Here is a 25,773-nt window from a genome sequence, read left to right as displayed (position 1 = left end):
GAGAAAAAGGAAAAAATGATGGGAAAAGTGATGGGGTGAAATGGGGAAATAATGGGGAAAATTGGGAAAAATATTTTGGGAATGTTAGGGAAAAAAATGGGGGAAATCAAGGGGGGATAAAGGGGGGAAATAATTGGAAAAATACAAAAAACCAAAAACATTTTTTGGGGCTCCCTTCCCCTTTTTTTGTTGTCGCCTCCCCATTTTTTGGGGTCCCCTCCCCATTTTTTGGGGTCCCCTCCCCATTTTTTGATTTCCCCTCCCCATTTTTTGGAGTCCCCTCCCCATTTTTTCCTCCCTTCCCCAATTTTTGGGGGCCCCTCCCCATTTTTTGGGGGTCCCGTCTTCATTTTTCGGGGTCCCCTCCCCATTTTTTCCTCCCCTTCCCATGTTTTGTTCCCCTCCCCCTTTTTTTGATCTCCCCTCCCCAGTTTTTGGGGTCCCCTCCCCATTTTTTTTGGGTCCCCTCCCCATTTTTGATCTCCCCTCCCCATTTTTTCCTCCCTTCCCAATATTTCGGGTCCCCTCCCCATTCTTTGATCTCCCCCTCCCCAATTTTCGGGTCCCCTCCCCATTTTTTTTGATTTCCCCTCCCCATTTTTTGGAGTCCCCTCCCCATTTTTTCTTCCCTTCCCCAATTTTTGGGGTCCCCTCCCCATTTTTTGCTCTCCCCTCCCCATTTTTTTGCTCCCCTCCCCAATTTTCGGGTCCCCTCCCCATGTTTTGCTCTCCCCTCCCCATTTTTTGATCTCCCCTCCCCAATTTTTGGGTCCCCTCCCCATTTTTTCCTCCCTTCCCCAATTTTTCGGGTCCCCTCCCCATTTTTTTGCTCCCCTCCCCAATTTTCGGGTCCCCTCCCCATTTTTTGGGGTCTCACCCACGACCCTGAGCTCGGCCTCGGCCTCGGCCGTGTCCAGGGGGGTCCAGGCGCGGCACCGGAACCGTCCCTGGTCCCCGTAGTCCACCCCGGCCACCGTCAGCGAGTCCCCGGCCACCGAGAACCTGCGGGCACCGGGGCGGCGTCGGGGACCCCCAAATCGTCCCTGGGACCCCCAAATCCTCCCTGGGACCCCAAATCCTCACTGGGAATCCCAAATCCTCACTGGGACCCCCAAAATCCTCCCTGGGACCCCCAAATCCTCACTGGGACCCCAAATCCTCACTGGGACCCCAAATCCTCCCTGGGACCCCCAAATCCTCACTGGGACCCCAAATCCTCACTGGGACCCCAAATCCTCCCTGGGACCCCCAAATCCTCACTGGGACCCCAAATCCTCACTGGGACCCCCAAATCCTCCCTGGGACCCCCAAATCCACCCCAAATCCTCACTGGGACCCCCAAATCCTCCCTGGGACCCCAAATCCTCCCTGGGACCCCCAAATCCTCACTGGGACCCCCAAATCCTCCCTGGGACCCCCAAAATCCTCGCTGGGACCCCAAATCCTCGCTGGGACCCCAAAATCCTCCCTGGGACCCCCAAATCCACCCCAAATCCTCACTGGAACCCCCAAATCCTCCCTGGGACCCCAAATCCTCCCTGGGACCCCCAAATCCTCACTGGGATCCCAAATCCTCACTGGGACCCCCAAATCCTCCCTGGGACCCCCAAATCCACCCCAAATCCTCACTGGGACCCCCAAATCCTCGCTGGGACCCCCAAATCCTCACTGGGACCCCCAAATCCTCGCTGGGACCCCAAATCCTCGCTGGGACCCCCAAATCCTCCCTGGGACCACAAAATCCTCCCTGGGACCCCCAAATCCTCCCTGGGACCCCCAAAATCCTCGCTGGGACCCCAAATCCTCGCTAGGACCCCAAAATCCTCCCTGGGACCCCCAAATCCTCGCTGGGACCCCAAATCCTCACTGGGACCCCCAAATCCACCCCAAATCCTCACTGGGAATCCCAAATCCTCCCTGGGACCCCAAATCCTCACTGGGACCCAAAATCCTCGCTGGGACCCCCAAATCCACCCCAAATCCTCACTGGGACCCCCAAATCCTCCCTGGGACCCCCAAATCCTCGCTGGGACCCCAAATCCTCACTGGGACCCCCAAATCCTCGCTGGGACCCCAAATCCTCACTGGGAATCCCAAATCCTCCCTGGGACCCCAAATCCTCACTGGGACCCAAAATCCTCCCGGGGACCCCCAAATCCACCCCAAATCCTCACTGGGAACCCCAAATCCTCCCGGGGACCCCCAAAATCCTCGCTGGGACCCCCAAATCCTCCCGGGGACCCCCAAATCCTCCCTGGGACCCCCAAATCCTCCCGGGGACCCCCAAAATCCTCGCTGGGACCCCCAAATCCACCCCAAATCCTCACTGAGAATCCCAAATCTTCCTGGGACCCCCAAATCCTCCCCAAACTCAACCTGGGAACCCCCAGCCCCCCTCACTTGTCGCTGTCGGGGGTCTCCAGCACTGGGGTCCCGTCCCGCAGCCACAGGAGACCCCACCCCAAATCCATCCTGGGACCCCCAGATCCATTCTGGGACCCCCAAATCCATCCCGGGACCCCCAAATCCTCCCCAAACCCATTCAGGGACCCCCAAATCCTCCCCAGATCCTTCCTGGGACCCCCAAATCCTCCCCAATCCCATCCTGGGACCCCCAAACCCATCCTGGGACCCCCAAATCCTCCCCAGATCCTCCCCAGATCCTTCCTGGGATCCCCAAATCCTCCCCAAACCCATCCTGGGACCCCCAAATCCTCCCCAGATCCTTCCTGGGACCCCCAAATCCTCCCCAATCCCATCCTGGGACCCCCAAACCCATCCTGGGACCCCCAAATCCTCCCCAAATCCTCCCCAGATCCTTCCTGGGATCCCCAAATCCTCCCCAAACCCATCCTGGGACCCCCAAATCCTCCCCAAATCCTCCCCAGATCCTTCCTGGGACCCCCAAATCCTCCCCAATCCCATCCTGGGACCCCCCAGCCCCCCTCACTTGTCGCTGTCGGGGGTCTCCAGCACGGGGGTCCCGTCCCGCAGCCACAGGACCCCGCGGGGCTCCAGGCTGGGGTCGAAGGTGGCCCTGCAGGTGAACGTCACCGTCTCGCCCTTCTTGGCTGTCACACTCTGGGGGGGCACCTCGATCCGCGTGGCCCCTGAATTTGGGGGGAGTCGGGGGTGAGGGGGGGGGGGGGGTCTGGAGGGGTTTGGGGGGGGATTTGGGGGTCCCAAAAGGAATCTGGGGAGGATTTGGGGGTCCTAGGAATGGTTTGGAGGGGATTTGGGGAGGATCTGGGGGTCCCAGGATGGGTTTGGGGAGGATTTGGGGGTCCCAGGATGGGTTTGGGGATTCCTGGGTTGGACTCGGGGGTCTCAGACCGGACTCGGGGGTCTCCCCACACTCGGGGGTCCCGGGATGGACTCGGGGGTCTCAGACCAGACTCGGGGGTCCCCCCCCCCCCCCACACTCGGGGTTGCCCCCCACACTCGGGGGTCTTAGACCAGACTCGGGGGTCTCCCCACACTCGGGGGTCTCAGGCCGGACTCGGGGATCCCCCCCCCCCCCCACTCGGGGGTCTCAGACCGGACTCGGGGATCCCCCCCCCCACTCGGGGGTCTCAGACCGGACTCGGGGGTCTCCCCACACTCGGGGGTCTCAGGCCGGACTCGGGGATCCCCCCCCCCCCACTCGGGGATCCCGGGATGGACTCGGGGGTCTCAGACCGGACTCGGGGGTCCCGGGATGGACTCGGGGGTCTCAGGCCGGACTCGGGGATCCCCCCCCCCACTCGGGGGTCTCAGACCGGACTCGGGGGTCTCCCCACACTCGGGGGTCTCAGGCCGGACTCGGGGATCCCCCCCCCCCCCCCACTCGGGGATCCCGGGATGGACTCGGGGGTCTCAGACCGGACTCGGGGGTCCCGGGATGGACTCGGGGGTCTCAGGCCGGACTCGGGGATCCCCCCCCCCCACTCGGGGGTCTCAGACCGGACTCGGGGATCCCCCCCCCCACTCGGGGGTCTCAGACCGGACTCGGGGGTCTCCCCACACTCGGGGGTCTCAGACCGGACTCGGGGATCCCCCCCCCCACTCGGGGATCTCAGGCCGGACTCGGGGATCCCCCCCCCCACTCGGGGGTCTCAGACCAGACTCGGGGATCCCCCCCCCCACTCGGGGGTCTCAGACCGGACTCGGGGGTCTCCCCACACTCGGGGGTCTCAGACCGGACTCGGGGATCCCCCCCCCCACTCGGGGATCTCAGGCCGGACTCGGGGATCCCCCCCCCCACTCGGGGGTCTCAGACCGGACTCGGGGATCCCCCCCCCCACTCGGGGGTCCCGGGGCTCACCCCTGACGTCGAGCCTGGCGGTGATGCTGGCGTTGCTGTGCGCGTTGCGGGCGCGGCAGGTGAAGACCCCCGCGTCCCCCCGCCCGGCCGGGCCCAGCCGCAGGGTCCCGTTGGTGAACCCGAAGGCTCGATCGTCCTGCAGGGCCGGCTCCAGAGCCGGGTTCAGCCTGCGAGGGGTCACACCCAGCTCCGACAGGGATTTTGGGGTGGTTTTGGGGTTTTTGGGGTTTTGTTTTGTTTTTTGGGGTGGGGGGGTCTCACCACTCCACGGTGGGCGCGGGCGCCCCGAAGGTTTGGCAGTGGAGGAAGGCGGTTTGGTTTTCCACCACGGCGTAACGGGAGGAGTCCGGGGTCAGGATCTGCACCGGCAGCTCTGGGGGGGTTTGGGGTGGTCAGGGAACCCCCCCCGGGATCCCAAAATCTTCACCTCGATCGCCCACGGGGGGCAAAATCCACCCTGGGATCCCAAATCCCCACCCTGGGATCCCAAATCCAACCCCTGGATCCCAAATTCATCCCCGGGACCCCAAATCCATCCCCTGGATCCCAAATCCCCACCCTGGGATCCCAAATCCAACCCCTGGATCCCAAATCCATCCTGGGATCCCAAATCCAACCCCTGGATCCCAAATTCCCACCCAGGATTCCAAATCCATCCCCGGGATCCCAAATCCAACCCCTGGATCCCAAATCCATCCCCGGGATCCCAAATCCATCCTGGGATCCCAAATCCCCACCCAGGATTCCAAATCTGCACACTGGGATCCTCACTTGGAGTTCTGGGGGGGTTTGGGGTGGTCAGGGAACCCCCCCCGGGATCCCAAAATCCCCGCCTTGAGCACCCACAGGGGTTAAAACCCATCCTGGGATCCCAAATCCATCCCCGGGACCCAAAATCCATCCCCGGGACCCCCAAAATCCATCCCCGGGACCCCAAAATCCATCCCGGGACTCCAAAATCCATCCCCGGGACCCCCAAAATCCATCCCGGGACCCCAAAATCCATCCCCGGGACCCCCAAAATCCATCCCAGGACCCCCAAAATCCATCCCCGGGACCCCCCAAATCCATCCCAGGACCCCCAAATCCATCCCAGGATCCCAAATCCATCTCCAGGACCCCAAAATCCATCCCCGGGACACCCAAATCCATCCCAGGACCCCAAAATCCATCCCCGGGACCCCCAAAATCCATCCCAGGACCCCCAAAATCCATCCCCGGGACCCCCAAAATCCATCCCAGGACCCCAAAATCCATCTCCAGGACCCCAAATCCATCCCCGGGACCCAAAATCCATCCCCGGGACCCCCAAAATCCATCCCGGGACTCCAAAATCCATCCCCGGGACCCCCAAAATCCATCCCAGGACCCCCAAAATCCATCCCCGGGACCCCCAAAATCCATCCCAGGACCCCAAAATCCATCTCCAGGACCCCAAATCCATCCCCGGGACCCAAAATCCATCCCCGGGACCCCAAAATCCATCCCGGGACTCCAAAATCCATCCCCGGGACCCCCAAAATCCATCCCAGGATCCCAAATCCATCTCCAGGACCCCAAAATCCATCCCCGGGACACCCAAATCCATCCCAGGACCCCAAAATCCATCCCCGGGACCCCCAAAATCCATCCCAGGACCCCCAAAATCCATCCCCGGGACCCCCAAAATCCATCCCAGGACCCCAAAATCCATCTCCAGGACCCCAAATCCATCCCCGGGACCCAAAATCCATCCCCGGGACCCCCAAAATCCATCCCCGGGACCCCAAAATCCATCCCGGGACTCCAAAATCCATCCCCGGGACCCCCAAAATCCATCCCGGGACCCCAAAATCCATCCCCGGGACCCCCCAAATCCATCCCAGGACCCCCAAATCCATCCCAGGATCCCAAATCCATCTCCAGGACCCCAAAATCCATCCCCGGGACACCCAAATCCATCCCAGGACCCCCAAAATCCATCCCCGGGACCCCCAAAATCCATCCCAGGACCCCCAAAATCCATCCCCGGGACCCCCAAAATCCATCCCAGGACCCCAAAATCCATCTCCAGGACCCCAAATCCATCCCCGGGACCCCCAAAATCCATCCCAGGACCCCAAATCCATCCCAGGACCCCAAAATCCATCCCCGGGACACCCAAATCCACACCCTGAGCACCCCCCCCCCCCCGGTCTCCATGGCAACCGGTACCCCAGGCTGCTAGGACCGGTTGCCATAGCAACCACCGGTTGTCACGGTGATGGGAGGTTTGCCTTGCCATGGCAACGGTCGCTAAGGCGATGGCGGGTGGGGGAGGGGCGCGGTTGCCATGGAGACGCCGTCGCGGTGGGTACCACGCCCGTATCCAGGCGACGCCGTCACCATGGCAACGGCTGCCCAGGGATGCTCTGGCTGCCCATGGGAACACCGGGAGGGGATTTGGGGGATCCTGAGAGGGATGGGAGCGGATTTTGGGGGAGTCCTGGGGGGTCCCAGGAGGGTCCTGGGGGGGGGGATTGAGCAGATTTTGGGGGATCCGGGAGAGGAATCTCTCAGATTTTGGGGGGTTTCTGGGGGTCCCGGTGATATCGCTCAGATTTTGGGGGGTTTTGGGGGGGTCCCAGCGCTATCTCTCAGATTTTGGGGGGTCCCAGTGGGATCTCTCAAATTCTGGGGGGGGGTTTTGGGGGTCCCAGCGGGATCTCTCAGATTTTGGGGTGTCCCAGCGCTATCTCTCAGATTTTGGGGGGTTTTTGGGGTGTCCCAGCGGGATATCTCAGATTTTGGGGGGTCCCAGTGGGATCTCTCAAATTTTGGGGGGGGGTTTTGGGGGTCCCAGCGGGATCTCTCAGATTTTGGGGTGTCCCAGCAGGATCTCTCAGATTTTGGGGGTCCGAGCGGGATCTCTCAGATTTTGGGGGGTCCCAGCGGGATCTCTCAGATTTTGGGGGCTTTTGGGGGGTCCCAGCGGGATCTCTCAAATTTTGGGGGGGGTTTTGGGGGTCCCAGCGGGATCTCTCAGATTTTGGGAGGTTTTTGGGGTGTCCCAGCGGGGTCTCTCAGATTTTGGGGTGTCCCAGCGCTGTCTCTCAGATTTTGGGAGGTTTTTGGGGGTCCCAGCAGGATCTCTCAGATTTTGGGGGGTTTTGGGGGTCCCAGCGGGATCTCTCAGATTTTGGGGGGTTTTGGGGTTCCCAGCGGGACCTCTCAGATTTTGGGGGGTTTTGGGGTTCCCAGCGGGACCTCTCAGATTTTGGGAGGTTTTTGGGGGTCCCAGCGGGATCTCAGATTTTGGGAGGTTTTTGGGGTATCCCAGCGGGATCTCTCAGATTTTGGGGGGTTTTTGGGGTGTCCCAGCGGGATCTCTCAGATTTTGGGAGGTTTTTGGGGTATCCCAGCGGGATCTCTCAGATTTTGGGAGGTTTTTGGGGTGTCCCAGCGGGATCTCTCAGATTTTGGGAGGTTTTTGGGGTGTCCCAGCGGGGTCTCTCAGATTTTGGGGTGTCCCAGCGGGATCTCTCAGATTTTGGGAGGTTTTTGGGGTGTCCCAGCGGGATCTCTCAGATTTTGGGAGGTTTTTGGGGTATCCCAGCGGGATCTCTCAGATTTTGGGAGGTTTTTGGGGTGTCCCAGCGGGGTCTCTCAGATTTTGGGGGGTCCCAGCGGGATCTCTCAGATTTTGGGAGGTTTTTGGGGTATCCCAGCGGGATCTCTCAGATTTTGGGAGGTTTTTGGGGTGTCCCAGCGGGATCTCTCAGATTTTGGGAGGTTTTTGGGGTATCCCAGCGGGATCTCTCAGATTTTGGGGTATCCCAGCGGGATCTCTCAGATTTTGGGGGGTTTTGGGGGTCCCAGCGGGATCTCTCAGATTTTGGGAGGTTTTTGGGGTATCCCAGCGGGATCTCTCAGATTTTGGGAGGTTTTTGGGGTGTCCCAGCGGGATCTCTCAGATTTTGGGAGGTTTTTGGGGTATCCCAGCGGGATCTCTCAGATTTTGGGGGGTTTTGGGGTTCCCAGCCGGATCTCTCAGATTTTGGGGGGTTTTGGGGGGCCCGGGGATGACGCACCCACGACGTAGACGAAGGCGTTTGCCAGGAGCCGCCCGTGGCTGTTGCTGGCCTCGCACTGGGCCACCAGGGAATCGTTGGGCTCCAGATGGGACAGGACCAGAGCCCCGTCCCGGAGAGCACGGCGCCCCGAGAGCGGCAGGGCTGGGGGACACAATTGGGGACACTGGGGATACTGGGGACACTGGGGGGATTTGGGACATTGGGGACATTGGGGACACTGGGGGGATTGGGGACACTGGGGGGATTTGGGACACTGGGGGAAATGGGGACACTGGGGACACTGGGGATAGAACTGGGGACACTGGGGATAGAACTGGGGACACTGGGGACACTGGGGACACGGGGGGGATTGGGGACATTGGGGACACTGGGGGAAATGGGGACATTGGGGACATTGGGGACAGGACCAGAGCCCTGTCCCGGAGAGCACGGCGCCCCGAGAGCGGCAGGGCTGGGGGACACAATTGGGGACACTGGGGACACTGGGGGGAATGGGGACATTGGGGACACTGGGGATAGAACTGGGGACACTGGGGACACTGGGGGGATTGGGGACACTGGGGGGATTTGGGACATTGGGGACACTGGGGGGATTTGGGACATTGGGGACACTGGGGGGATTTGGGACACTGGGGGAAATGGGGACATTGGGGACACTGGGGGGATTTGGGACATTGGGGACACTGGGGGGATTTGGGACATTGGGGACACTGGGGGGATTTGGGACACTGGGGGAAATGGGGACATTGGGGACACTGGGGGGATTTGGGACACTGGGGGAAATGGGGACACTGGGGACACTGGGGATAGAACTGGGGACACTGGGGACACTGGGGGGAATGGGGACACTGGGGGGATTGGGGACATTGGGGACACTGGGGACACTGGGGATAGAACTGGGGACACTGGGGACACTGGGGACAGCACTGGTGACATCGTGGGGATTTGGGACATTTGGGATATGGGAGGACATTGGGGGACACCAAACCGACCCCCCCCCCACCAAAAAAAGAAACCAAACCCATCGGGAACACCAATGAACCCCAAGGGGACCCCAAAATCCCCTGAGGGACCCCCCCCATCCCCTCCCCCACCCCCCCCATCCCCTCCCCCACCCCCCCCATCCCCTCCCCCACCCCCCCGATCCCCTCCCCCCCGTACCCTGCAGGGGGATCCCGTTCAGGCTCCAGCTGATCCGGGGCCGGGGTTTACCGCCCACCTCGCAGTCCAGGCGCGCCGTCTCCCCCGGGCCGAACACGGAACTGCGGGGCCGGCGAACCCAGTACGGGGCGGCTGGAACCAGTACAGACCAGTATGGACCAGTATGGACCAGTATGGACCGGTACAGACCGGTATGGACCGGTACACACCGGTATAACCCGGTATGAACCAGTATAGCCCGGTATAGCCCAGAATAGCCCAGTGCCACTGCGGGGCCGGCGAACCCAGTACGGGGCGGCTGGAACCAGTACAGACCAGTATGGACCAGTATGGACCGGTACAGACCGGTATGGACCAGTATGCACGCTCCCAGTGCTCCCAGTGCCCTCCCAGTGTTCTCCCAGTCCCCATCCCAGTGCCCCCAGTCCCATCCCAGTGCCCTCCCAGTGCTCCCAGTCCCCATCCCAGTGCCCCCAGTCCCATCCCAGTGCCCTCCCAGTGCTCCCAGTGCTCCCAGTCCCCATCCCAGTGCTCCCAGTGCTCCCAGTACCCTCGACGGTGACGCTGTGGCTGAGCCGTGCCGTGCCAATCCTCCTCCCAGTGCTCCCAGTGCTCCCAGTCCCCATCCCAGTGCTCCCAGTGCTCCCAGTACCATCCCAGTGCCCTCCCAGTGCTCCCAGTGCTCCCAGTCCCCATCCCAGTGCTCCCAGTGCTCCCAGTCCTCATCCCAGTCCCCATCCCAGTGCTCCCAGTGCTCCCAGTACCATCCCAGTCCCCATCCCAGTGCCCCCAGTGCTCCCAGTCCTCATCCCAGTCCCCATCACAGTGCTCCCAGTGCTCCCAGTACCATCCCAGTCCCCATCCCAGTGCTCCCAGTGCTCCCAGTACCATCCCAGTGCCCTCCCAGTGCTCCCAGTGCCCCCAGTACCATCCCAGTGCCCTCCCAGTGCCCCCAGTCCCCATTCCAGTCCCCATCCCAGTGCTCCCAGTGCTCCCAGTGCTCCCAGTACCCTCGACGGTGATGCTGTGGCTGAGCCGTGCCGTGCCAATCCTCCTCCCAGTGCTCCCAGTGCCCCCAGTACCATCCCAGTGCCCTCCCAGTGCTCCCAGTGCTCCCAGTCCTCATCCCAGTCCCCATCCCAGTGCTCCCAGTGCTCCCAGTGCTCCCAGTACCATCCCAGTGCCCCCAGTCCCATCCCAGTGCCCTCCCAGTGCGCCCAGTGCTCCCAGTGCTCCCAGTACCCTCGACGGTGACGCTGTGGCTGAGCCGTGCCGTGCCAATCCTCCTCCCAGTGCTCCCAGTGCTCCCAGTCCCCATCCCAGTGCTCCCAGTGCTCCCAGTACCATCCCAGTGCCCTCCCAGTGCCCCCAGTCCCCATTCCAGTCCCCATCCCAGTGCTCCCAGTGCTCCCAGTACCCTCGACGGTGACGCTGTGGCTGAGCCGTGCCGTGCCAATCCTCCTCCCAGTGCTCCCAGTGCTCCCAGTCCCCATCCCAGTGCTCCCAGTGCTCCCAGTACCATCCCAGTGCCCTCCCAGTGCCCCCAGTCCCCATTCCAGTCCCCATCCCAGTGCTCCCAGTGCTCCCAGTGCTCCCAGTACCCTCGACGGTGACGCTGTGGCTGAGCCGTGCCGTGCCAATCCTCCTCCCAGTGCTCCCAGTGCCCCCAGTACCATCCCAGTGCCCTCCCAGTGCTCCCAGTACCATCCCAGTGCCCTCCCAGTGCCCCCAGTCCCCATTCCAGTCCCCATCCCAGTGCTCCCAGTGCTCCCAGTGCTCCCAGTACCCTCGACGGTGACGCTGTGGCTGAGCCGTGCCGTGCCGTGCCAATCTTCCTCCCAGTGCTCCCAGTGCTCCCAGTCCCCATCCCAGTGCTCCCAGTGCTCCCAGTCCCCATCCCAGTGCTCCCAGTGCTCCCAGTCCTCATCCCAGTGCCCTCCCAGTGCTCCCAGTGCCCCCAGTACCATCCCAGTGCCCTCCCAGTGCCCCCAGTACCATCCCAGTCCCCATCCCAGTGCTCCCAGTGCTCCCAGTGCTCCCAGTCCCCATCCCAGTGCTCCCAGTGCTCCCAGTCCCCATCCCAGTGCTCCCAGTGCTCCCAGTACCCTCGACGGTGACGCTGTGGCTGAGCCGTGCCGTGCCGTGCCCGTTCTGTGCCGTGCACTCGTACTCTCCATCGTCGGCCTCGCTGACCGAGCGCAGCCGCAGAGTTTTGTTAAAATTGTCCAGAACCGCCCGGCCCGGCGGCAGCGGCCCGTTCAACCTGCGCCAGGACACCCAGGGAGTGGGCCTGGAACCGGGATCAAACTGGGTTAAACTGGGACTGAACTGGGACTGAACTGGGGTTAAACTGGGAGTGAACTGGGATGGAACTGGGATGGAACTGGGATAATCCCTGACAGCCCCGGGACACCCAGGGACCCCCAGACCCGTTCAACCTGCGCCAGGACACCCAGGGAGTGGGCCTGGAACCGGGATCAAACTGGGTTAAACTGGGATTGAACTGGGGTTAAACTGGGAGTGAACTGGGACTGAACTGGGATGGAACTGGGATAATCCCTGACAGCCCCGGGACACCCAGGGACCCCCAGACCCGTTCAACCTGCGCCAGGACACCCAGGGAGTGGGCCTGGAACCGGGATCAAACTGGGTTAAACTGGGACTGAACTGGGACTGAACTGGGGTTAAACTGGGAGTGAACTGGGATGGAACTGGGATGGAACTGGGATAATCCCTGACAGCCCCGGGACACCCAGGGACCCCCAGACCCGTTCAACCTGCGCCAGGACACCCAGGGAGTGGGCCTGGAACCGGGATCAAACTGGGTTAAACTGGGACTGAACTGGGACTGAACTGGGGTTAAACTGGGAGTGAACTGGGATGGAACTGGGATGGAACTGGGATAATCCCTGACAGCCCCGGGACACCCAGGGACCCCCAGACCCGTTCAACCTGCGCCAGGACACCCAGGGAGTGGGCCTGGAACCGGGATCAAACTGGGTTAAACTGGGATTGAACTGGGAGTGAACTGGGAGTGAACTGGGAGTGAACTGGGATGGAACTGGGATAATCCCTGACAGCCCCGGGACACCCAGGGACCCCCAGACCCGTTCAACCTGCGCCAGGACACCCAGGGAGTGGGCCTGGAACCGGGATCAAACTGGGTTAAACTGGGATTGAACTGGGAGTGAACTGGGAGTGAACTGGGAGTGAACTGGGATGGAACTGGGATAATCCCTGACAGCCCCGGGACACCCAGGGACCCCCAGACCCGTTCAACCTGCGCCAGGACACCCAGGGAGTGGGCCTGGAACCGGGATCAAACTGGGTTAAACTGGGACTGAACTGGGACTGAACTGGGGTTAAACTGGGAGTGAACTGGGATGGAACTGGGATGGAACTGGGATAATCCCTGACAGCCCCGGGACACCCAGGGACCCCCAGACCCGTTCAACCTGCGCCAGGACACCCAGGGAGTGGGCCTGGAACCGGGATCAAACTGGGTTAAACTGGGATTGAACTGGGAGTGAACTGGGAGTGAACTGGGAGTGAACTGGGATGGAACTGGGATAATCCCTGACAGCCCCGGGACACCCAGGGACCCCCAGACCCGTTCAACCTGCGCCAGGACACCCAGGGAGTGGGCCTGGAACCGGGATCAAACTGGGTTAAACTGGGATTGAACTGGGAGTGAACTGGGAGTGAACTGGGAGTGAACTGGGATGGAACTGGGATAATCCCTGACAGCCCCGGGACACCCAGGGACCCCCAGACCCGTTCAACCTGCGCCAGGACACCCAGGGAGTGGGCCTGGAACCGGGATCAAACTGGGTTAAACTGGGATTGAACTGGGAGTGAACTGGGAGTGAACTGGGAGTGAACTGGGATGGAACTGGGATAATCCCTGACAGCCCCGGGACACCCAGGGACCCCCAGACCCGTTCAACCTGCGCCAGGACACCCAGGGAGTGGGCCTGGAACCGGGATCAAACTGGGTTAAACTGGGATTGAACTGGGAGTGAACTGGGAGTGAACTGGGAGTGAACTGGGATGGAACTGGGATAATCCCTGACAGCCCCGGGACACCCAGGGACCCCCAGACCCGTTCAACCTGCGCCAGGACACCCAGGGAGTGGGCCTGGAACCGGGATCAAACTGGGTTAAACTGGGATTGAACTGGGAGTGAACTGGGAGTGAACTGGGAGTGAACTGGGATGGAACTGGGATAATCCCTGACAGCCCCGGGACACCCAGGGACCCCCAGACCCGTTCAACCTGCGCCAGGACACCCAGGGAGTGGGCCTGGAACCGGGATCAAACTGGGTTAAACTGGGATTGAACTGGGAGTGAACTGGGAGTGAACTGGGAGTGAACTGGGATGGAACTGGGATAATCCCTGACAGCCCCGGGACACCCAGGGACCCCCAGACCCGTTCAACCTGCGCCAGGACACCCAGGGAGTGGGCCTGGAACCGGGATCAAACTGGGTTAAACTGGGATTGAACTGGGAGTGAACTGGGAGTGAACTGGGAGTGAACTGGGATGGAACTGGGATAATCCCTGACAGCCCCGGGACACCCAGGGACCCCCAGACCCGTTCAACCTGCGCCAGGACACCCAGGGAGTGGGCCTGGAACCGGGATCAAACTGGGTTAAACTGGGATTGAACTGGGAGTGAACTGGGAGTGAACTGGGAGTGAACTGGGATGGAACTGGGATAATCCCTGACAGCCCCGGGACACCCAGGGACCCCCAGACCCGTTCAACCTGCGCCAGGACACCCAGGGAGTGGGCCTGGAACCGGGATCAAACTGGGTTAAACTGGGATTGAACTGGGAGTGAACTGGGAGTGAACTGGGAGTGAACTGGGATGGAACTGGGATAATCCCTGACAGCCCCGGGACACCCAGGGACCCCCAGACCCGTTCAACCTGCGCCAGGACACCCAGGGAGTGGGCCTGGAACCGGGATCAAACTGGGTTAAACTGGGACTGAACTGGGACCGCACTGGGGTTAAACTGGGAGTGAACTGGGAGTGAACTGGGATGGAACTGGGATAATCCCTGACAGCCCCGGGACACCCAGGGACCCCCCAGATCCCCCCAAATCCCCCCGGATCCCCCCAAGACCCTCCAGGACCCCCCAGATCCCCCCAAATCCCCCCAGATCCCCCCCCCAGGACCCCCCAAACCCCCCCAGTTCCCTCCAAACTCCCCCAAGACCCCCCAGGGATCCCCCAGATCCCCCCCAGACCCCCCAAACTCCCCCAGATCCCCCCCAGACCCCTCCCCAGACCCTCCCTAGACCCCCCCCGGGTCCCCCCGAGCCCCCTCCCCACTCACAGCCCCTCAGCGATGCACTCCAGCACCAGGGTCTCCCCCCTCAGCGCCACGTGCGTGGGTTGGGGGTCCCTCGGGACCACCAGGCGGGGTCTCCTGGACTGCACCGAGTTACCTGGGGGGGGAGGAGAGGGGGTGGGGAAGGGGTTAGAGACCCCTCCTCAAATTCCTATGACCTCCCCCCACCTTCCTCCCCCCAAACCCCAGGGGTCTCCTGAAGGGAATTGGGGGGGAGGGGGGATGATCCCAAAATGAGGGGGGGGTCCCTGTGAGGTGGGGGGAGTTTTGGGGGTGGGGGATTTGGAGGCTCCATTGAGGTTTTGGTTTTTTTGGGGGGGTCCCACCCCACGATTTTGGGGTGAAAATCCCCCCAAAAAAGGGAATTTAGAGGCTCCCACCCCTTCTCTTTTTGGGGTCCCCTGAGGGATTTTGGGGGTCCCACCCCCCGATTTTTGGGGTGGAGTCTCCAGGGAATGGAATTGAGGAGTCCCAGGGGGGTCTTGGGGGTCCCACCCCACGATTTTGGGGTGAAAATCCCCCCCAAAAAAAGGAATTTAGAGGCTCCCACATGGGTACCTTTAGGGGATCCCCGGGGGGAGGATTTGGGGGCGGATTTTGGGGTCCCAGGCCAAGATTTTGGGGTGAAATTCCCCAAAAAGGGAATTGAGGAGCTCCTATAGCGTCTCCTTTTGGGGTCCCCAGGGGGATTTGGGAATTTGGGGGGTCCCACCCCACGATTTTGGGGTGAAATTCCCCCCAAAAAAAGGGAATTTAGAGGCTCCCACCCTTTCTCTTTTTGGGGTCCCCTGAGGGATTTTGGGGGTCCCACCCCCCGATTTTTGGGTGGAGTCTCCAGGGAATGGAATTGAGGAGTCCCAGGGGGGTCTTGGGGGTCCCACCCCACGATTTTGGGGTGAAAATCCCCCCCCAAAAAAAGGGAATTTAGAGGCTCCCACATGGGTGCCTTTAGGGGATCCCCGGGGGGAGGATTTGGGGGCGGATTTTGGGGTCCCAGGCCAAGATTTTGGGGTGAAATTCCCCAAAAAGGGAATTGAGGAGCTCCTATAGCGTCTCCTTTTGGGGTCCCCAGGGGGATTTGGGAATTTGGGGGGTCCCACCCCACGATTTTGGGGTGAAATTCCCCCCAAAAAAAGGGAATTTAGAGGCTCCCACCCCTTCTCTTTTTGGGGTCCCCTGAGGGATTTTGGGGGTCCCACCCCCCGATTTTTGGGGTGGAGTCTCCAGGGAATGGAATTGAGGAGTCCCAGGGGGGTCTTGGGGGTCCCACCCCACGATTTTGGGGTGAAAATCCCCCCCCCAAAAAAAGGGAATTTAGAGGCTCCCACATGGGTGCCTTTAGGGGATCCCCGGGGGGAGGATTTGGGGGCGGATTTTGGGGTCCCCCCGCCCTCACTGGGGGTGACGCGCAGGTCCAGGGGCTCCTTCTGAATGATGGTTCGGGGTCCCAGGTAGTGAGCGTGGCAGATGTAGTCGGGGTGGCTGTCGCCAACCTGGGCGTTGGCAAAATACAGGAACCCGTCCTGGCCCATGCTGACCCGGGCGTCCTGAGCGATGTGCACGATCCCTGCGGGACACCCCAAAAGTGACCCCAAAGTGATCCCAAAGTGACCCCAAAACTGACCCCAAAACTGACCCCAAAAGTGACCCCAAAGTGACCCGGGCGTCCTGAGCGATGTGCACGATCCCTGCGGGACACCCCAAAAGTGACCCCAAAGTGATCCCAAACTGACCCCAAACTGACCCCAAACTGACCCAAAACTGACCCAAAACGGAGCAAAACCTGACCCCAAAGTGACCCAAAAAGTGACCCCCAAAGTGACCCCAAAACTGACCCCAAAACTGACCCCAAAGTGACCCGGGCGTCCTGAGCGATGTGCACGATCCCTGCGGACACCCCAAAAGTGACCCCAAAGTGATCCCAAAAGTGACCCCAAACTGACCCAAAACGGAGCAAAAACGGAGCAAAAACGGAGCAAAAACGGAGCAAAAACTGACCCCAAAGTGACCCCAAAAGTGACCCCAAACTGACCCCAAAAGTGACCCTAAACTGACCCCCAAACTGACCCAAAACGGAGCAAAAACGGAGCAAAAACTGACCCCAAAGTGATCCCAAAACTGACCCCAAAACTGACCCAAAACTGACCCCAAAGTGACCCGGGCGTCCTGAGCGATGTGCACGATCCCTGCGGGACACCCCAAAGGTGACCCCAAAGTGACCCCAAAACTGACCCAAAACAGAGCAAAAACGGAGCAAAAACGGAGCAAAAACTGACCCCAAACTGACCCCAAAGTGACCCCAAACTGACCCAAACTGACCCAAAACGGAGCAAAAACTGACCCCAAAGTGACCCCAAACTGACCCAAAACAGAGCAAAAACGGAGCAAAAACGGAGCAAAAACTGACCCCAAAGTGACCGGGCGTCCTGAGCGATGTGCACGATCCCTGCGGGACACCCCAAAAGTGACCCCAAAGTGATCCCAAAAGTGACCCCAAAACTGACCCAAAACGGAGCAAAAACGGAGCAAAAACTGACCCCAAAGTGACCCCAAAAGTGACCCCAAAAGTGACCCCAAAGTGATCCCAAAACTGACCCCAAAACTGACCCCAAAGTGACCCGGGCGTCCTGAGCGATGTGCACGATCCCTGCGGGACACCCCAAAGGTGACCCCAAAGTGATCCCAAAGTGACCCCAAACTGACCCAAAACGGAGCAAAAACGGAGCAAAAACGGAGCAAAAACTGACCCCAAAGTGACCCCAAAGTGACCCCAAACTGATCCCAAAAGTGACCCTAAACTGACCCCAAACTGACCCAAAACGGAGCAAAAACGGAGCAAAAACTGACCCCAAACTGACCCCAAAACTGACCCAAAAACTGACCCCAAAGTGACCCCAAAACTGACCCCAAAACTGACCCCAAAGTGACCCGGGAGTCCTGAGCGATGTGCACGATCCCTGCGGGACACCCCAAAGGTGACCCCAAAGTGACCCCAAAAGTGACCCCAAAACTGACCCCAAACTGACCCGGGCGTCCTGAGCGATGTGCACGATCCCTGCGGGACACCCCAAAAGTGACCCCAAAGTGATCCCAAACTGACCCCAAACTGACCCCAAACTGACCCAAAACTGACCCAAAACGGAGCAAAACCTGACCCCAAAGTGACCCAAAAAGTGACCCCAAAGTGACCCCAAAACTGACCCCAAAAGTGACCCCAAAAGTGACCCGGGCGTCCTGAGCGATGTGCACGATCCCTGCGGGACACCCCAAAAGTGACCCCAAAACTGACCCAAAACGGAGCAAAAACGGAGCAAAAACGGAGCAAAAACTGACCCCAAAGTGACCCCAAAAGTGACCCCAAACTGACCCCAAAAGTGACCCTAAACTGACCCCAAACTGACCCAAAACGGAGCAAAAACGGAGCAAAAACTGACCCCAAAGTGATCCCAAACTGACCCCAAACTGACCCCAAAACTGACCCAAAAACTGACCCCAAAGTGACCCCAAAACTGACCCCAAAACTGACCCCAAAGTGACCCGGGCGTCCTGAGCGATGTGCACGATCCCTGCGGGACACCCCAAAGGTGACCCCAAAGTGATCCCAAAAGTGACCCCAAAACTGACCCAAAACGGAGCAAAAACGGAGCAAAAACTGACCCCAAAGTGACCCCAAAAGTGACCCCAAAGTGATCCCAAAAGTGACCCCAAAGTGATCCCAAAAGTGACCCCAAAGTGATCCCAAACTGACCCCAAACTGACCCCAAACTGATCCCAAAACTGACCCAAAACGGATCCCAAACTGACCCCAAAGTGACCCCAAAGTCACCCTAAAACCGACCCCAAAACTGACCCCAAACTGACCCCAAAGTGACCCCAAAGTGACCCCAAAAGTGACCCTAAAACTGACCCCAAAACTGATCCCAAAACTGGCCCAAAACGGATCCCAAACTGACCCCAAAGTGACCCCAAAAGTGACCCCAAAACTGATCCCAAAACTGACCCCAAAGTGACCCCAAAGTGACCCCAAAGTGACCCCAAACTGACCCCGGGGACAGGGGGTCCCCCAAACCTCACCAAGGTGTGCGGGGAGGTTCGGGGTTCAGGTGAGGATTTTGGGGTTCAGGTGTGGATTTTGGGGTTCAGGTGATATTTGGGGGTTCAGGTGAAGATTTTGGGGGTTCAGGTGAGGATTTCGGGGTTCAGGTGAGGAATTTGGGGTTCAGGTGAGGATTTGGGGTTCAGGTGAGGATTTCGGGGTTCAGGTGAGGAATTTGGGGTACAGGTGAGGATTTCGGGGTTCAGGTGATATTTGGGGGGTTCAGGTGAGGATTTGGGGGGTTCAGGTGATATTTGGGGGGTTCAGGTGAGGATTTGGGGGGTTCAGGTGATATTTGGGGGGTACAGGTGAGGATTTCGGGGTTCAGGTGAGGATTTCGGGGTTCAGGTGAGGAATTCGGGGTTCAGGCGATATTTGGGGGGTACAGGTGAGGATTTGGGGTACAGGTGAGGATTTCGGGGTTCAGGTGAGGATTTCGGGGTTCAGGTGATATTTGGGGGGTACAGGTGAGGATTTCGGGGTTCAGGTGAGGTCACTCACGGCTGTTGAGCCAGTAGATTTTGGGGGGCACGGCGCTCCGGGGGGGCTCGCAGGGCAGCACCACGGGGTCCCCCTCGTCCACCTGCACCGGGGTCACCTTCTCCTTGGGCCACTGCGGAGTGTCTGGGGGCGACAGAGCCGCTGGGGACCCCAAAAACACCGGGGGGACCCCAAAAACCCGGGGGGAGCCCAAAACAACCGGGGGGACCCCAAAAACCCGGGGGGACCCCAAAAAACAACCGGGGGGAGCCCAAAACAACCGGGGGAGCCCAAAAACCCGGGGGGACCCAAAAACAACCGGGGGGACCCCAAAAACCCGGGGGGACCCCAAAAACACCGGGGGGACCCCAAAAACCCGGGGGGACCCAAAAACACCGGGGGGACCCCAAAAACCCGGGGGGAGCCCAAAAACACCGGGGGGAGCCCAAAAACCCGGGGGGAGCCCAAAAACAACCGGGGGGACCCCAAAAACCCGGGGGGAGCCCAAAAACACCGGGGGGAGCCAAAAACAACCGGGGGGACCCAAAAACAACCGGGGGGACCCCAAAAACCCGGGGGGAGCCCAAAAACAACCGGGGGGGCCCCAAAAATAACCGGGGGGAGCCCAAAAACCCGGGGGGAGCCCAAAACAACCGGGGGGAGCCAAAAACAACCGGGGGGACCCCAAAAATAACCGGGGGGAGCCCAAAACAACCGGGGGGACCCCAAAAACCCGGGGGGAGCCCAAAAACACCGGGGGGAGCCAAAAACAACCGGGGCAATTTTTTCAGGAATTTTCCGGGATTTTTCCGGGATTTTTTCGGGATTTTTTCGGGATTTTTTGGGATTTTTGAGATGGATTTTTGAGGATTTTTTGGGGATTTTTTTTTGATTTATTGGGGAATTTTTTGGGATTTTAATGTGGATTTTTGGGGGATTTTTTGGGATTTTTTCGGGATTTTTTGGGGATCTTTTGGGATTTTTTTGGGGAACAGTTTTGGGATTTTTTGGGGAATTTTTGGGGGGATTTTTGGGATTTTTTGGGGGGGATTTTTTGGGGATTTTTTTTTGATTTATTGGGGAATTTTTTTGGATTTTAATGTGGATTTTTGGGGGATTTTTTGGGATTTTTTCGGGATTTTTTGGGGATTTTTTGGGATTTTTTCGGGATTTATTGGGGATTTTTTGGGATTTTTTTGGGGAACAGTTTTGGGATTTTTTGGGGAATTTTTGGGGGGATTTTTGGGATTTTTTGGGGGGGATTTTTTGGGGATTTTTTTTTTGATTTATTGGGGAATTTTTTTGGATTTTAATGTGGATTTTTGGGGGATTTTTTGGGATTTTTTCGGGATTTTTTGGGGATTTTTTGGGATTTTTTCGGGATTTATTGGGGATTTTTTGGGATTTTTTTGGGGAACAGTTTTGGGATTTTTTGGGGAATTTTTGGGGGGATTTTTCGGTATTTTTTTGGGGGGATTTTTTTTGGATTTTTTGGTGATTTTTAGGTGGATTTTTTGGGATTTTTTTGGGGATTTTTTGGGGGGATTTTTTGGGGAATTTCTTGGGGAAATTTTTGGGATTTTTTGGGGATTTTTGGGGGGATTTTTGGGGCGATTTTTGCGGGATTTTTCGGGATTTTTTGGGGATTTTTGGGGGATTTTTTGTGGGATTTTTTGAGGGATTTTTTGGGGATTTTTGGGGGATTTTTTGTGGGATTTTTTGAGGGATTTTTGAGGGATTTTTGGGGGATTTTTGGGGGATTTTTTGGGGATTTTTTTTTGATTTATTGGGGAATTTTTTGGGATTTTAATGTGGATTTTTGGGGGATTTTTTGGGATTTTTTCGGGATTTTTTGGGGATCTTTTGGGATTTTTTTGGGGAACAGTTTTGGGATTTTTTGGGGAATTTTTGGGGGGATTTTTGGGATTTTTTGGGGGGGATTTTTTGGGGATTTTTTTTTGATTTATTGGGGAATTTTTTGGGATTTTAATGTGGATTTTTGGGGGATTTTTTGGGATTTTTTCGGGATTTTTTGGGGATCTTTTGGGATTTTTTTGGGGAACAGTTTTGGGATTTTTTGGGGAATTTTTGGGGGGATTTTTGGGATTTTTTGGGGGGGATTTTTTGGGGATTTTTTTTTGATTTATTGGGGAATTTTTTTGGATTTTAATGTGGATTTTTGGGGGATTTTTTGGGATTTTTTCGGGATTTTTTGGGGATTTTTTGGGATTTTTTCGGGATTTATTGGGGATTTTTTGGGATTTTTTTGGGGAACAGTTTTGGGATTTTTTGGGGAATTTTTGGGGGGATTTTTGGGATTTTTTGGGGGGGATTTTTTGGGGATTTTTTTTTTGATTTATTGGGGAATTTTTTTGGATTTTAATGTGGATTTTTGGGGGATTTTTTGGGATTTTTTCGGGATTTTTTGGGGATTTTTTGGGATTTTTTCGGGATTTATTGGGGATTTTTTGGGATTTTTTTGGGGAACAGTTTTGGGATTTTTTGGGGAATTTTTGGGGGGATTTTTCGGTATTTTTTTGGGGGGATTTTTTTTGGATTTTTTGGTGATTTTTAGGTGGATTTTTTGGGATTTTTTTGGGGATTTTTTGGGGGGATTTTTTGGGGAATTTCTTGGGGAAATTTTTGGGATTTTTTGGGGATTTTTGGGGGGATTTTTGGGGCGATTTTTGCGGGATTTTTCGGGATTTTTTGGGGATTTTTGGGGGATTTTTTGTGGGATTTTTTGAGGGATTTTTTGGGGATTTTTGGGGGATTTTTTGTGGGATTTTTTTGAGGGATTTTTGAGGGATTTTTGAGGGATTTTTGGGGGATTTTTGGGGGATTTTTTGAGGGATTTTTTGAGGGATTTTTGGGGGATTTTTGGGGGATTTTTTGGGGATTTTTTGAGGGATTTTTGAGGGATTTTTGGGGGATTTTTAGGGGATTTTTAGGGGATTTTTGGGATTTTTTGGGGTCTCACTCTCGGCGATGACGCGGCTCTCGTGGGACAGCGCCGAGCCCAGGGGGATTTTTGAGGGATTTTTGGGGGGATTTTTGGGGGATTTTTTGAGGGATTTTTGAGGGATTTTTGGGGGATTTTTAGGGGATTTTTGGGGGATTTTTAGGGGATTTTTGGGATTTTTTGGGGTCTCACTCTCGGCGATGACGCGGCTCTCGTGGGACAGCGCCGTGCCCAGCGCGTTGCTGGCCGTGCAGCGGAACCGGCCCTGCAGCCGCGCGGCCGCGCTGGCGTTGATCACCAGGGTCCCCCCACCGGGGGACAACGAGACCCCCGGGACGTCCCCCAAAAACGGGCGGTCGTCACGTGACCATCGGAACCTGCGGGACAGACGGACACGGGGGGTGAGAGGGACGGAGGGACAGGGGGACACATGTGACAAAGATGGGACAGGTGACACGCAGGTGTGACCCCAGGTGAGCCCAGGTGAGCTCAGGTGTGAGCCCAGGTGTGAGCCCAGGTGAGCCCAGGTGACTCCAGGTGACCCCGGGTGATCCCGGGTGTAAGCCCAGGTGACCCCAGGTGTGAGCCCAGGTGTGAGCCCAGGTGTGACCCCAGGTGAGCCCAGGTGACCCCAGGTGTGACCCCAGGTGTGAGCCCAGGTGTGAGCCCAGGTGTGACCCCAGGTGTGACCCCAGGTGTGAGCCCAGGTGACCCCAGGTGTGAGCCCAGGTGAGCCCAGGTGACTCCAGATGACCCCAGGTGAGCCCAGGTGAGCCCAGGTGTGACCCCAGGTGTGAGCCCAGGTGTGAGCCCAGGTGAGCCCAGGTGAGCCCAGGTGTGACCCCAGGTGTGACCCCCGGTGTGAGCCCAGGTGACCCCAGGTGTGAGCCCAGGTGTGAGCCCAGGTGTGAGCCCAGGTGAGCCCAGGTGTGACCCCAGGTGTGAGCCCAGGTGTGAGCCCAGGTGAGCCCAGGTGACCCCAGGTGTGAGCCCAGGTGTGAGCCCAGGTGTGACCCCAGGTGTGACCCCAGGTGACCCCAGGTGTGAGCCCAGGTGACCCCAGGTGATCCCGGGTGACCCCAGGTGTAAGCCCAGGTGACCTCAGGTGTGAGCCCAGGTGAGCCCAGGTGTGAGCCCAGGTGTGAGCCCAGGTGTGACCCCAGGTGTGACCCCAGGTGACCCCAGGTGTGAGCCCAGGTGACCCCAGGTGATCCCGGGTGACCCCAGGTGTAAGCCCAGGTGACCTCAGGTGTGAGCCCAGGTGAGCCCAGGTGAGCCCAGGTGTGAGCCCAGGTGAGCCCAGGTGTGAGCCCAGGTGTGAGCCCAGGTGACCCCAGGTGAGCACTCACTGCACCGGGGGGTCCCCGCTGGCCGCGCACTTGAGCACGACGTCATCGCTGGGGAACACCACGAGCTGCTCCGGGGGCTGCTCCGTCAGCTCGGGGGGCTGCTGGACTGGGGGAGGGGCACGGCTGGGACCCCCGGAGACCCCAAAATCCCCCAGGGACCCCCGGGTGTGACCCCCGGGACCCCCCCAAACTCCTTGGAGACCCCGCAGGACCCTCCCCCACACCCCCCAGGACCCTCCCCCACTCCCCAGCCCCTCCCCCAGCCCCTCCCCCAGCCCCTCCCCCACTCCCCCCAGGACCCTCCCCCACTCCCCAGCCCCTCCCCAAGCCCCTCCCCCACTCCCCCAGCCCCTCCCCAGCCCCTCCCCAAGCCCCTCCCCCAGCCCCTCCCCCACTCCCCCAGCCCCTCCCCAGACCCTCCCCCAGACCCTCCCCCAGACCCTCCCCCCCTCCCCCAGACCCTCCCCAGCCCCTCCCCCCCCCCAAACTCACGCTCCTGCAGTGAATCTGCACCGTCCGTGGGGGGAGGGGCAGAGAGGGGGGAGAGACAGAGCGTGAGTGGGGGAGGGGTCCCCGTGAGACCCCCGTGCGGTGGGGGAGGGGCAGGAAAAAAAAACAAAGGGGGGGAGGGGCGGGGAAAGGTGTGGGGGAGGGGTCTTTATATGGGGGTTAATTATTTAATTGGGGGAGGAGTCTCCATGCAGGGAAATTTAATTATTATTTAATTAAATTATTATTTAATTACTATTTAATTATTGCATTGTTGAATTAGGGGAGGGGTCGGCACTCAGCAGAATTTATTTAATTATTGTTTAATTATTATTTAATTATTATTTAATTGCTATTTAATGATTGCGTTATTTAATTAGGGGAGGGGTCCGCCCTCAGGCGAATTCATTTAATTATTATTTCATTAGTCTTGAATTATTCTTGAATTATTATTTAATTATAATTTAATCACTATTTAATTATTCCGTTATTTAATTAGGGGCGGGGTCTGCACGGGGGGGGGGGAGGGGTTTCTTGATTGCTTTTTTATAATTTTAATTTTTATTTTAATTTTAATTTGGGGGGGGGAGCTAAGCCGGGGGCGTGGCCAGGTTAAGCCCCTCCCCGTTCACACTGGGGGAGGGGCTAAGGTGGGGGCGTGGCCAGGTTAAACCCCTCCCTCCTACCCCACTCATTGGGGAGGGGCTAAGGCGGGGGCGTGGCCAAGTTAACCCACACACACTGAGGGGAGGGGCTAAGGCGGGGGCGTGGCCAGGTTAAACCCCACCCCACTCACTGGGGGTGTGGCTATGGCGGGGGCGGGGCCAGGTTAACCAACACACACACTGGGGGAGGGGCTATGGTGGGGGCGTGGCCAGGTTAGACCCCTCCCCCGCCCCTCCCCCCTCCCCACCAACACCGGGGTTAAGGTGGGGGCGTGGCCAGGTTAAACCCCTCCCCCGCGCCCCTCCCCTCCCCCCCGCCCCTCCCCCACTCACACTGGGGGGGGATGGCGATGGCCGAGCCGCGCCCCGCCCCCACCAGCAGCACCAGGATCAGCCCCGCCCCCCCCGGCACCGCCATGGCCGCCGGAGCCCTGAGAGAGGGGGAGGGGAGGGGGGGGGAGGGGAGTTTGAGTCGGGGGTCTCTGAACCCCCCCTCACCCCTCCCCTCCCCTCCCCCCCCCATTACAATTACAATTAAAATCGCAATTAAAGATCCCCGCCCCGCCCCTCCCCTCCCCCCCCCCCCAGCGGGAGCGGCCGTTTCCATGGTAACGCCCCTCCCCCTCCTCTCCCCTCCCCCCTGAACCTGTCCTGCCCATCCCCCATCGAGCGCCCCCTCCCCACCCATCGCCAAGCCAAAAATAAAATAAAAATAAAATAAAATAAAACAAATACAATAAAATAAAATAAATAAAATAAAACAAAATAAATAAAATAACCTAAAATAAATAAAACAAAATAAAATAAAATAAAGCAAAGTAAAATAAAATAAATAAAACAAAATAAAACACCATAACAT

General features: G+C 58.5%; 1 protein-coding gene across 1 annotated transcript; it reads right to left on the bottom strand.

Moving 5' to 3' along the window:
* Positions 1 to 346: 346 nt before the first annotated feature.
* Positions 347 to 25,332, bottom strand: LOC134055606 (neuronal-glial cell adhesion molecule-like). The gene is made up of 14 exons (XM_062512012.1): positions 25,182 to 25,332; positions 23,761 to 23,866; positions 22,604 to 22,788; positions 19,471 to 19,593; positions 16,270 to 16,440; positions 14,859 to 14,970; positions 11,622 to 11,806; positions 9,517 to 9,648; positions 8,353 to 8,496; positions 4,565 to 4,676; positions 4,304 to 4,470; positions 2,951 to 3,110; positions 878 to 1,002; positions 347 to 363 (listed from the first exon to the last, which is right to left on the bottom strand). The coding sequence occupies exons 1-14, from the start codon at positions 25,330 to 25,332 to the stop codon at positions 347 to 349; spliced, it is 1,890 nt and encodes a 629-aa protein (XP_062367996.1).
* Positions 25,333 to 25,773: the final 441 nt, after the last annotated feature.

This window comes from Cinclus cinclus, chromosome 33 (genome assembly GCF_963662255.1).
Source record: "Cinclus cinclus chromosome 33, bCinCin1.1, whole genome shotgun sequence".
NCBI classification, from domain to species: Eukaryota; Metazoa; Chordata; class Aves; order Passeriformes; family Cinclidae; genus Cinclus; species Cinclus cinclus.
Note: the sequence above shows the minus strand (reverse complement) of the source record. Positions and strands in the feature narration are given on the sequence as shown.